General features: G+C 34.8%; 1 protein-coding gene across 1 annotated transcript in view; it reads left to right on the top strand.

Moving 5' to 3' along the window:
* Positions 1–137: 137 nt before the first annotated feature.
* LOC109539922 overlaps positions 138–12,374 on the top strand; it is a gene marked incomplete at its 5' end in the record, with an annotated part of 14,966 nt that continues 2,729 nt past the window's right edge. The window contains 1 exon segment of the mRNA XM_019908004.2: positions 138–846. Coding sequence (XP_019763563.2) covers positions 733–846 — 114 coding nt within the window.

Raw genomic sequence — 12,374 nt, 5'->3', positions numbered from 1 at the left:
ATTCTTTTTAAAGAAAAAGGAAGACTAGTAAACAATTCAGTCAAACCGTGCAAGTTCAACATGCTGAATGTAGTCCGCTCCAGGGAGTCAATTGGGTGAAAATATTAAACGCTTCCTTAGAAAATCCAAATTGAAAGGAGAAACTGTTAAATAAGGAGAGTTAAATAATCAAATTTCATAAAAGCTGAAAAGAAAAAAACATACAATTAAAAACAATTTCAGCTGTGACTTTTGGAAGTATTAGTTAGGCGCAACGAAATGAAAACTGAATCGAAAGTGAGTGAGAAAATTGARAARAGAAGAAGCAAAATTGATAATTTTAGYTGMTTAAACATTAAAAACTGAACAGTGRGACGCTAAGTATTATGRATTCAGCTCAWAGAATAAACTATTTTCCAATTTACATTTTTCACTTTCTCAAAATTARTAAATTATCACTTTACTTATGCACATTTAATTGACAAAAATCTAGATTTAGCAATAAAYATACAAAAAAGGACAAATAAAGCATTTTCCCCACATCGCAACGCAGCCTCTCTCCCATTTCAGATCRCACGAAATTCCGCACAGACTAAGTGAACGAGACGCAGTTAGATCGACTTTGGGTTTGGTGCGCGGCCCMGTGTATTACGTCGAATGCCTTTGCGAGATCCAAAAATACCGCTGACCGAACCGYGCGCGCTAAACTTTTCCTACTAAAACTATGCGATCGATGTTGATTTTCTATTGAAAATGGGCAATCGATTGTGCAAAAAAAAGGGCGACGTGTTGGACAATGCAAACCACGTTAACAGTGATCGACAAGAATCGCCCTCCAAGTTCGACAGGATTATCAATAGGCTTCATGTGAGTTTACGATTGTTTATTCCATTCAATTCCCCATAGGAAAACGATATTAAATTAAATGCCAATGTTATTGGTTCTCTATTAAACCGGTTTGTTTGCGTAATAGCAACAATTCTTGAGTCATAGGTTACAGGTGATGGCTGGTAGGTGAGGACGAATATCAACTATTTTTTTAAAAAGGATTGAGGAAAATTGAAACATAGTTTACACAGTGAGGAGAGTGAAGTTTTGGCATTGTCATTGAAAATGGAAATTTCACTTACTTTTATTGCCTTATTTAGGCCTTTTTAAGGGTGATAATTGTTCATGAGGCTCTCTTCTTAGGGCAATTGACGCAAATCGGTCTAAAAAAATGGACTGGACAACTGGAACTTGGAAATGGAAGAATAAGACAAACGTCGATTTTTCGGCTTTAAAGAACAATTTCGGTTTTAAAAAATTTATAAGTTCAACACTGGAAAGAGCCAAACCCTGCACTTTAGATTGATTTGCCCCTGAACAGTGCTTTGGCTTCTAAATCCCAAATTTTGAATCTTTTTTGAACGGCCCTTCCTTTTAGGGAGTTTTTTGAGGTTTGGTCTAAGAACTAACGCTTCCACATAAAAAGAGCATTAAAAATTATAACTAAATAACTAGATCAGATGATATCTTAAACTTGCACGGTTTGCGTAAATAAAAATTTTCAACGGTTTGCGTAAATAAAAATTTTCAACTGATTCAGACTAGTGCTTGGTTTGTTTCAAAGACCTGAACACTTGATTTCTTTAAAACTCAAAATACTCAAAAACTATGTACTATTAGTAACTTCGAAAGTGTAAAGTGCAAGAGCTTGAGCTTTTGCCTGGTTTCTTACCTGAACAGCGCCTGTGCGAAAGTCTCTAAAAATGTAACGCCTTAATTAATTTGGACCCTCTGCTAATTTTACAGATATTTTTTGAACTCAGTCGAAGAACTAAAGCGTCTCTTAAGATCAACGCCCTTGACAACAAATCCCAACGAAATAACAAGAGCAGATAACACTTTAAACTTACAAATATCGTTAGAGAACACCTCAGTTTTAGATAGTACAAATAGCCTATTTCTTAAGATTACAGATTGATTTATTTTAAAGATGACGTGAAAATTGCTTGAATTTTTTTTCATACTCAACAACCTGGGCAAATGGAGGCAGATACTTTACATATTTATAAAAGAGACAAGAGCATCTAAGCAATTCTTTTATAACTAGTTTCTAATATAAAATATAATTTGCTAGTGGGATTTTATGCCCTCGTATACGATATGCAGTCGGCCAGATAAATAAATGCGCTGGAACTACACTACAATGCAGAATACAAGCCAATGTTTGGAGTAGAGAAATAATAATATCAGTACCGTAAATGGGACTGTTAGTTTTTCTACTTAAAACGCTGTGGAATTATTTCAAAGTCGTGAAAAATTATTTTCTGAAATCATTGACTATTTTCATAGACATTTGTGTATAAAGCTCCACAAGAAGAGTACCTAAGTGACGCAATTCGAATAAAACCACTTCCAACCACCAGTAAAATAACGCACATAAACATGACAATAATGCAAAAATCTGTTAACAATAAAGTTCCAAGATTCAATGAATTAAACTATCGTTGTTTTAAAATAATTTGTAATAAATTATCACAACTACAGCCTCTGGAAGAACATTGATTTTATTTGGTAGCTTGGTTTCTTTCAACATCAAAATACAAAAATAGTAATTTGGACACGGTTTTGGTGACCTTTAGCATCACCAAATAAAAACAAAAATCTCCAATTTCGATTGTAACTGGTACCAGAGATTTTCAAGCTTGGCTTCACGCGATAAAATAGTTGATTTACATACACTAATAAAAATTCATTGGACAATCGCGGAAAGTCGCATATTTCAGGGAATGAACTGCCTCAAGTCATCTGGATGACTCCCAAATTAAGAGAAAAACTTTGTCATCCGAAAACATCATTCAACAGCTCGGTTTTCTGCCTGCAAACATTATTTTGATGATGTCATTGCTGAGTGCTAAGGTGAAACTGTTATTGGTTTAGTTAACCTTGCAAACTGGTCGGCTTTACGTTATACCATTAATGGTATTGCCAATGATTCTTAATGAGTTTTGGTGGAACTGCCTTTGAAATTAATTGAAGGTGCTTGCATTCAATCCTTGATCCAAAGAAACAGTTTTGGGCCAAAAAGCCAATAAATGTTCGTTAAATAAAAACGTTCAATGATTCAATGCTGGGTGGATATTTAACGCAAATTGCATTTATTAATAAAGGCGTGATTTAAAGACTGAATTCAAAGCGCATTTGATTAGGCATCCGTGGCCAGTTGCCGTATATTAATAGCAATTTTTTTGTAAATCGCCGTTTCTAATTTGGACTCTTCAAGGCTGCTTCTAGATGGTTTGTTTCTACATCGCTTCAGGACTTTGGACTAAGCTCAGCCTTTTTTACTATGATGGGTTCCTTAACCAACCAACGGGCTTGAGAATTCCTTTCTCAATTTTTTGGGCATTTTCTTACTAAATAAATCTTTGCGCCTCCACTTGGAAAACCTTACATTAAAATAATGTTTACACGATTTCTTCCGGTTTATTTTCAGACACTTCAGCATCAATAATTCATTTTTCAGTGGAACTTCGAAAATAGCCTGCTGTAAACACGGCGGACATGCCATGCGAATGTCGTCAAAAGAATTTAATGTTGAAAGCTTCGGTCATTGGAGAGAGTCTTTTTTTCGTTATAGACGAAGATCGAAAGTAAAAGTGCAAAACGGACGACGTCTGGAATTTTAAACATGCTTATCTAATTTCGATTTCCTCTGCCAAATAAATGCACACCTCTTCCGTCTTCTTTTGTTTACTTTCATATAAACCGGGCAAATGAATGTCGGTTCGAACGGCCGTTATTTTATGGGTAATTGTAAACAGTGAGGTGTTGGAAAAATGAAAATTTTGGAAGTCCTGATTTATTAATTGAAACTTCCTGAAAAATAAACTGGAATGGCCCCATTTAATGAAAATGTATATGATTCTTGAAAAGGAAATGGCCGCGCATAAAGTTGTTATCCTTCCAGTTGTATGGAACGTATCAGTGATAAAGAATCATTTTTCGCCTGTGATTCTACACTCCTCACGGGAAGAACTTCTATATCTTTAGAATTTTAGAAAATAAACAGGATTATTGGAAATCAAAGAGAAATCGTTTTAATCAGCATAAGATGGAAACCTTCTGCCGCAAACATTACAACTTTTTCCGGAAATTGTAGTAGCGATCAACTGCAAGACTCTAAGGATTAAGACTATGTTTGAGGAATAGCAGCAGACCTATCACCAAACAGAAGGAACTGGAATGAGAAGAAACGTAGTAAATGCCAATGATAATAGGGAAGAATCGTGGAGGAGAATCTTCTGAAGGCAGCTACTAATTGTTGCAGATAAGGGAATGGAGAGGGACGCATGTTCTGGATAAATGACGAGACTTGGGAAGTTACGAAGCAAAAGCTAAGAATAGCTTCATGTATATTCGATGAAGTTGCATTTCTAAAAATGCTTGATCTGAAAATGTTCAGAAAAGATTGCAAAATGTTTAAAAAAATACAGTTTGAACATATAACCAAGAGATAGAAATAAACTGGCCTCAACAGTACGTGCTTCAGAAAGTCAATTTTTCTGAAACATTTTGAATTGAATACTGTTCAAAGGACATCTCAAGGAAATATGACGAGAAACATATCAAAGAGAGGAGACTTGTTAAGGTAGACGAAACTGAGATCAAACAAGCAAAGGTAGAGGAGACAATAGTAAATTTAAAAGTAACTCTGCAGATCAGGACGAACTAACGAGAGAAAATTTACGCATTCTAGATCATATCTGAAGTCACCTATCTAAAATGATATGGAAGAAAAAAATTATGTGAACACACTGATCTACTTTTATTTTTAACTTACCAAAAGTAGCAGTTACTGTAGCATTTCTTTAATATCACACGCGAGCAGGATTCTTCTTCGAATTATTAAGCGGGAGTTAGTAACCTATCTGGATCGATCGATGATAGATGAACCAGTAAAGTAAGTCCATCCAAGTAAAGGCGAAATATTCCATATTTTATTGGTTATCTGTTTTGTGGATTATCCAAACGCTTTTGACTGTGTTATACAGAACGCACGGACTTTTTTCGCGCTGGGAGCAACACTTAACTGCTTCTCATAAAATATTTACGAGAACATGACCAATTTCCCGGACTCAGTTTTCCGTTCATGTTCCTTGATTTCTTTGCATCGTCCATGTCATTCCTCCAGGGTCTTCCCCGTCTTCCCACTTTCTTTTTTTTTGTTCATTACACTGTTTTTCTTGGATATCGATTTTGTCCCATTCGCTTTGTGTGTTCGAAGCATACTAACTGTTTCTTTTCAACATCATCCATAATATCCTTTCCTATGCCGATATTCTGCTTAATAGTTTAGATACTGGTTGCTCTGTTCTGGACATTCTACAACTTCTTCTTAATTAATCCATTTACGTGGTCAAGATTTTTTTTTGCCTTGCTTACTTCCCATACTTTCGCTCCATACACAATTATTATCTTTACGATGCTTTTGTAGATGCGCAGCTTGGTGCTTTTCCTTATTACGCGAATTATTAGAAAACTTCTGAACAAAAAGCAACAAAGTAATAACTAATCTAACGAGAATTGAACGCGCTTTAAAACGATGTGCCACTCGATCCCCCTTTCCATTTAATGATTAAGATTCTAAGGTTGACACCTACTCGTCCTAGAAGGTTGAAACAAGGAGGCTAAAAATATTCATTCAAGTGTCCCCTTACAAATAAAATTGCCGGGTCTGTCCAATTTTTAATATTTTCAACGGCAAGAAAGACATTAAGGGTGGGGAGTTTTCAAATTGACACCCCGTATTTGTTTCCCCACAGTAGTGAATTTAATGATTTAATGCCCCAGTGGCTTTCCTACCTTTATTTATTCATTCTCTCATTTCATCATCACTATTTCTCTGCATATTAAAGATGAACCCCAAATACTTGCACAATTGCACTCCCTTAATCAACACCATTTTCCAGTTCAAAATCCTCACATTCCTCATGGCCTGCTGCTAAGTATTCACACTTGTTTAGCTATTATTATTACTATTCTCTTAGCTTTCTTGTCATGTAGCTGAGATCTTGTTCGTCCTCAGCTATCACTACCTGGTCATCTGCAAAAAAAGCTGTAGGCCATCTGGTCTCCCACTTTCGGGCTGAAATTTCAGCATTTTCTTATCCACCCTTGTAGGGAGAGAGACAACACCCCTGTCTTAATCTTTTGTTTGTTAGAATATATCCTGTATATGTGTTATTACTAGTTTTGATTGTGGTCAAATTGTCTTTATAGTAGCGTCGTGTAGCTTTAAGTAGGAATGGTTTTTCATATCTATCCATAGTTGAAGTCTATTAGAGCGCTAGGTGTTTCTCCCTTACATTGAGTACCATTTTCAGTGACCAGTTTCAGTGTGAAGAGGTTATCGATCGTCGATCTGCCCGCTCTATATCCTACCTGTTATTTCAGTTGTTTGTCCTTTATGTCTTCCCATTTCAAGTTCTTCAGGATTTTCGAATACATGCTTCTATTGTTGGTATTACCGCCATGCCACTGTAATTTTTCGGGTCTCCATAGGTCTTTCCTTATGTATAGCTGTTATATAAGAGGTTCTCTATTCCTTTGGAGTTTTTTCTCCACTTAGGCATCTTTCATATAGGTTCTTTAGCTTTTGTGTTAGTGAGGATGGTCCGTATTTTATTAATAAGGGATATATTCCGCCAGGTCCGGATATTTTCTTATTTTTGTGGATTTTATCGCCTCTTGCATTTGTACTATTTCTAGATGTTTGCGGTCCGCATGGAGCGGTTCTTGATCTTCTCTCATGTCTTGCGGTCGCTGTTCTTCCAATAGGAGTTTAAACTGCCGTGTCCAAGATACCATTTAGACCAGTTTCTTGTTTGTACTTATTATTATTGCTTTTATGTTTTTTCAGGCTTTTGAACTTTGTATGCTTCCTATCTGCTGGTCTGTGTAGTCGCAACTTTTAAAGATTGGTTTTTTTATTTAGTACTTCTGCATTTGCCTTTCTGTTTGCTTGCATATATTCTTCTCTTGTTTGTGCATTCTTCTTCAGGAGGCACTTTTCGTACTTTTTCTCCCTAATTTGTTCTCTATATCCTCGTCCCACCAGTATGGTTTACTTGTCGTATTCTGCATTCCAAGAGATTCTTGGGTGGCCTCCATTATACATGATTTAATGTGTTGGTATTCTTCTTCACTTGTTCTATTGATTTGTGTTAATTTCTCCTCTAATCCCTTGCCTGGTTGCCTGGTTGCTGTCTAGTGATAAGGTCGTCGATAATCGATCTAAGCCCGCTTGTGTGTTTGTACCAGGTGAATCTATGTATATCTTTGTGTGAAGAATGTGTTTGTTATCTTTAGGTCGTATTGCTCATAAATATTAATTAATCTTTTTGTTCGTTATCGTTTGTCGTTTCTTACCAGTCAATATTTTTCGACCACTTTACTATTCTTTTGCTTTCCCACTCGTCGATTTAGGTCTCCTGCTATGATTTTATGATGATTCGTTATATGGTTGATCATGCTCCTTAGTTCTTCTTCAAATGGATTTTTTGTTTGAGCTCCACATTTGGGGCAAAAACACTTATGATCGTCATAATTCTTCCTCTCATTTGATTCGTCAGTCTCAATACGTTCGCTCATCGCTTCCCATAGTTTGATTTATTTTTGCAGTCTCTTGTGTTTCGTTATTGAGATTTCTGCCTTTGCTTTTTCACTTTTATCAACTCAATCGTCAGTTTCAATTCCTTGTCTATTCTTTTTCGTTTCAGAGAGGATCGTTATGTTTAATTTGCGCTGGATACATTCTAGGACAAGTTCCTGTTGTTTATCTCTTATTCCCTGCACGATCCATATTCCAAAATTCAGTGTCTATTTCCGTTGCTGTTGTCGTCTACTTTTGGATCCATCCGAGTTCTGAGGCATGTTTATGTGCATTTCAGCGCTTTTTAGTTAGTTGGAGAAAAGTTGCTAGCATTACGACTCAAGCCCCATCTTTGGAGGGCCTTTTTCTTTTGAACTGTTCGACTGTCGACATAGTTCTCGAGATCATTAAGAGCCCTTTTACACATAGAACCAACTAAACCCAGTTGATACGCACTTGAGAAAATCACATAGAAAAACCAACGAAAAATCCATTTTATCCCAATAAAACGGCTTTAAACATACAACCTGTGCTCTTGAACCTTCCTAATGCTAATCCCACACCAAATCAAGTTTTTTGATTTTCAGTCGTTTTTTTTTGGTGAGCAAAACCCTTTTTTGGTCATGAAAACCTGTTGAATAAAGTGTCAGTAAACTTTCAGCCAATGATTAGATATGACCATGTTTTGCGCCCTCCCACACGAAAGAGCTGAAAATATTCGCTGACAAAGGCAATTTTGGTGCCTACGCCTGTCGCTTGTTAACTAATACAACGAGAATGAAAAAAAACCAAAGGTTGTTATTGATATCAACTTGCAAATCACCTTTGGATTAAAAGTAATTAAAAAACTTTCACATAGTTGGGTGAAAGTATTTTTTTTGTGCATAAACGACACATGTCGACTGTTTCGCGCACAGACAAGCGATTTTTTGTTGATGAATGATTTTATAACGTTCCGCGCCGAATAATGGGATCAACGAACAGCAAAATCTAACAGTAAAAGCATGAAGGAAAATTGTAAATGTATTATATGCAGGTCACCATCTTCTGACTAGTGCTGATACGAACATATCACATTACATATTGTCTTAAGACGTAGTTACGGTAGCAGGTTTAGCCACTTTATTTTCCTAATTATCGGCAATAATTGCCTTTCAACTTCTTGGCGAAAAAATATATATTTCAAGCAATAATCAATTGTAACGGGCTTATAAGGTCAATGTCAGTTTTAATTAACATAGCAATTTAATATATGGTGGCTTTATTAATTGTTGCCTTAGTTTTTGTCTGTTGGTTAACAGAACATTGCTGGAGTGAAATTTTCGTCTCCAAATTGCATTTTTAATGCACATGTAAATTGTTCAAAATTGTGCTTGAAAATCAATCAATGACATACTTGAGATACACTAACCAGCATGCAACATGTTACAACACTTCTTCAATTATTTATTTGCAGACATTTGATCGATTTTCTGGTCAGCTTAATTGAATTTATGTTGGTGAATGTTGCCATCGATAAAGGAAAACCAAAATTGTTTAGTAATCGGTCGATTTTTAATAAGTTTTCCTTGTGAAATGTGCCTGGGCAGACTAATGAAAGAGAAATTGTCTGTTCCGCATGCTTAGAGTATTTTTCGCGAGTAATTCAGTTTTCCTGGTAAGCAAGTCTTCTGAGGGCCTAGATGCAGATGTACGTAAAGTGTAGTTTGGCAATAAATAATTAATTAAAAACGAGGAAAATTTAGTTAAGCAATAAGCGAGACGGAGAAATAAAGACTGTTGTTTCGTTAATTAACTTAATGTGGCATATTAATGCTTCAATATTTTGTTCGATTTTCATTATAGAAGAGACTGTAGAGCAAAAAGCAATACTTTCAGAATCTTTTCCTTGCAAAAGTTTTCCAAAGATGCGGTTTTTGTGAAGCTGACAAAGACAAAATCGACACAAACAACTTGTTATTTCCATTCGAGAGATATTTGCCCTAAATACCGTTGTTGTTTAAAAATTGACGAGATCAGTTCATTCGGTCTTTGCATTCGGGGAATTTCGCGACTTTCATGAAAACCGTCGTAAATTTCTAAACATTTCTGGCATTACCAGCAACAACATTCAATCAAGCTTCTGCTAAAAATTCCGCTCATTCTTCACGCTTCTGGAATTATCTTCCAGGCTTCATAAAAGTTATCGGAAATTTTTAAGAATGTGCGAATTCACTTTCAAGATTGAAGAACTCGGGAACAGAAGAAGCTGTGTTCTCAATCAGATACGAGCTAGAGGATTTTTTGCCACTTTGTCAAACGCAAATGCTTTCACTGAAAGTAAATGATTGAAAAAGAAAGAATGCTGGTTAAAATTTACAATTTTCCATTTTCTTTTCCATTTAGCAGAAAATCGATGAAAAACTTTCCTGTTCTTCAATGGTGAACATGATTTGATTATAGCTTGTTTATCCGCAAGGTTTTTATTGGTTTATAGTCATCAGTATTTGCTTCCAAATTGGAGTTTTTTAAAAAGGTTTAAATGTTCTTAAATACTGTTTGTCTTTGTAATGCTAATCCTGATTAAAACATTTTGTATTTTTAGGCTATTAATTTGTATGTTTTCTTAACAAATTGGTTATTAGTTACGTCCGCAWATGCTTTGATTGTTTCCAGATTGTTTTGCGTGWGCAACGGCCTTCTGCTGCTTTGGTGCGATTTTTTTTTAGAAAATATGCAAACATTTTTCAAACTTCTTTACTTAACTCTCCTCTGACCGTTACTGTTTCCAGCTGGTTCTTAATCAGRMTTTTRTCGCCTTGTTTCTATTTGAAAATGGTTTTCAGTTTCTAATATACGTGTCTAATTCAAAATATTTTCCTTTTGATGTTAGCTGGATTAAAGTTGCGCCTTTTGTGCCTTCATCTACGTGATTACAACGACTTTAAAAATTTTTTTTTACCTTTAACTTACTTCGAATTCTTCAAAATGTATTTTTCAGAAAATCTGCAACTTTTTCTCAATCTGCTCGTTCTTGTTCCATTAATATTGAAAAATTTTAAATTTCTTATGGATGATCTCAATTGAGAAACGTGTTCAGCTGGATCTTTCTAGTAAACTCATCTTCACTTCCGTGAATGCGATTACATAAGCGATATCAAATTTTACTTTCTCGCTGTGATCTCTCAAGAAAATTGTACATTGTTACCACGAGCAAATGCAACTTGCTATTGCTAAATTTTTTTTCCGTTAGCGTCTTTGGCTTTTAGCAGGAAATTTTTAAAGGATGTGCAACATTTTTTCCAGCTGTTCTTCTTTGCAAAATTAGTGTTGACACATGWTGCCAATTTKWSAYAAACTTATGATTTWGTCAAGTTGCAAGTAGAATCTTCTRAATTTACTTCAATGCACTTTCAAAGGGAATTAATTTGAATTTTTGGGTGTGTTTTCATTATTAATATTTGCTTAATTCAAAAGAAATACAGTCAGGCAAATATACACAATTAATATTTGCCCCAACTGATAACTGATGAAATTTATTAAATTTGTCTTGACCAATTTTTGTCTATTTTGGGAAAACGAATGCATCTGAAATCTAATCTACTTTAAGGCTACCAAGTTTCAAGTTTAATCTTCCATATTTTCCGCGCGGATACAAATTATTCACTAACAATATAAATTCACACATTAAGCTTTGTTATACACATATGTTTGCCTATAAAATAAGTTTTGATCCTCAATAAGTTCTTCTGGCAATTTTAATATTTGTGCAACGTACACTTTCAATAGTTTTAAATATTACTGCAATTTTTGGATTAGCAACGATATTAAATTAGGAATTTTTAACTTGCTTGAAACAATGACTGCTAATATTGAATCCTTATATTTAGACAAAACGAAACTTTTATTGGAAAATGGCTGTTCAAACGCACCCTTACCAATAAACAGGGTGATGTAGTTTTCATTACTTATCTAATATTGCTTATTATCTAATTTACTTTACTTATCTCTCATCTGCCAGTTACTGTTTCGAGCTGGTTCTTAAGCAGGATTTCATCGCCTTATTTCGCTTTGAAAACTGTTTTAATTTTCTAATATACGTGTACAATTCAAAATATTTTTCTTTTGATGCTAGCTACTGTAAAGTTGAGTTCTTTGTATCTTCTTTTTTGACTCTCTTCTGATTCTTCAAGTATTATTTTTCTGAAAATCTGCAACTTTTTTCCAATCCGCTCGTTATTCTTCCATTAATATTGAAAACGGTTTTCTATTTCTGATAGATGATTCCAATTGAGAAACGTGTTCAGCTGGATATTTCATCTTTCTAGTAAACCCATCTTCATTTGCATCACTGCGGTTACATAAGCGATATTAAATTTTACTTTCCCTTTGTGACCTTACAAGAAAATTGTTCCTTTTTCCTTCAAATGCGACTTGCTATTGCTCAAAGAATTTTTTTGTTCAGTAAGCGCCTTTAACTTTTAGCAGAAAATCTTCAAAGGAAGTGCAACATTTTCTCCAGCTTGTTTGTCAAGTTAGTGTTAACAAATGTTTCCAATTTTTGATTCATCTATGATTTTTTCAAGTTTCAACTGGAATTTTCTTCGATGCGATTTCAAAAAGCATTAAATTTAATCTTTTTGGTGAGGTTTTATCATTAGTATTGTCCATGAGTTCTTCTGGTTCCTAAGCAAAAAGTTGTTCCTAAAAGCTGTATTATTTGCACAGACTGCTTTATTTTTTAAATTTCTCTTTACCAAAGTTCAAGTTGAATATT

The sequence above is a fragment of the Dendroctonus ponderosae genome, unplaced genomic scaffold (assembly GCF_020466585.1).
Source record: "Dendroctonus ponderosae isolate FM_Combo_2020 unplaced genomic scaffold, Dpon_F_20191213v2 Dpon_F_20191213_9, whole genome shotgun sequence".
Taxonomy (NCBI): domain Eukaryota; kingdom Metazoa; phylum Arthropoda; class Insecta; order Coleoptera; family Curculionidae; genus Dendroctonus; species Dendroctonus ponderosae.
The sequence above is the reverse complement of the archived record's forward strand: the minus strand, read 5'-3'. Positions and strand labels throughout refer to the sequence as shown.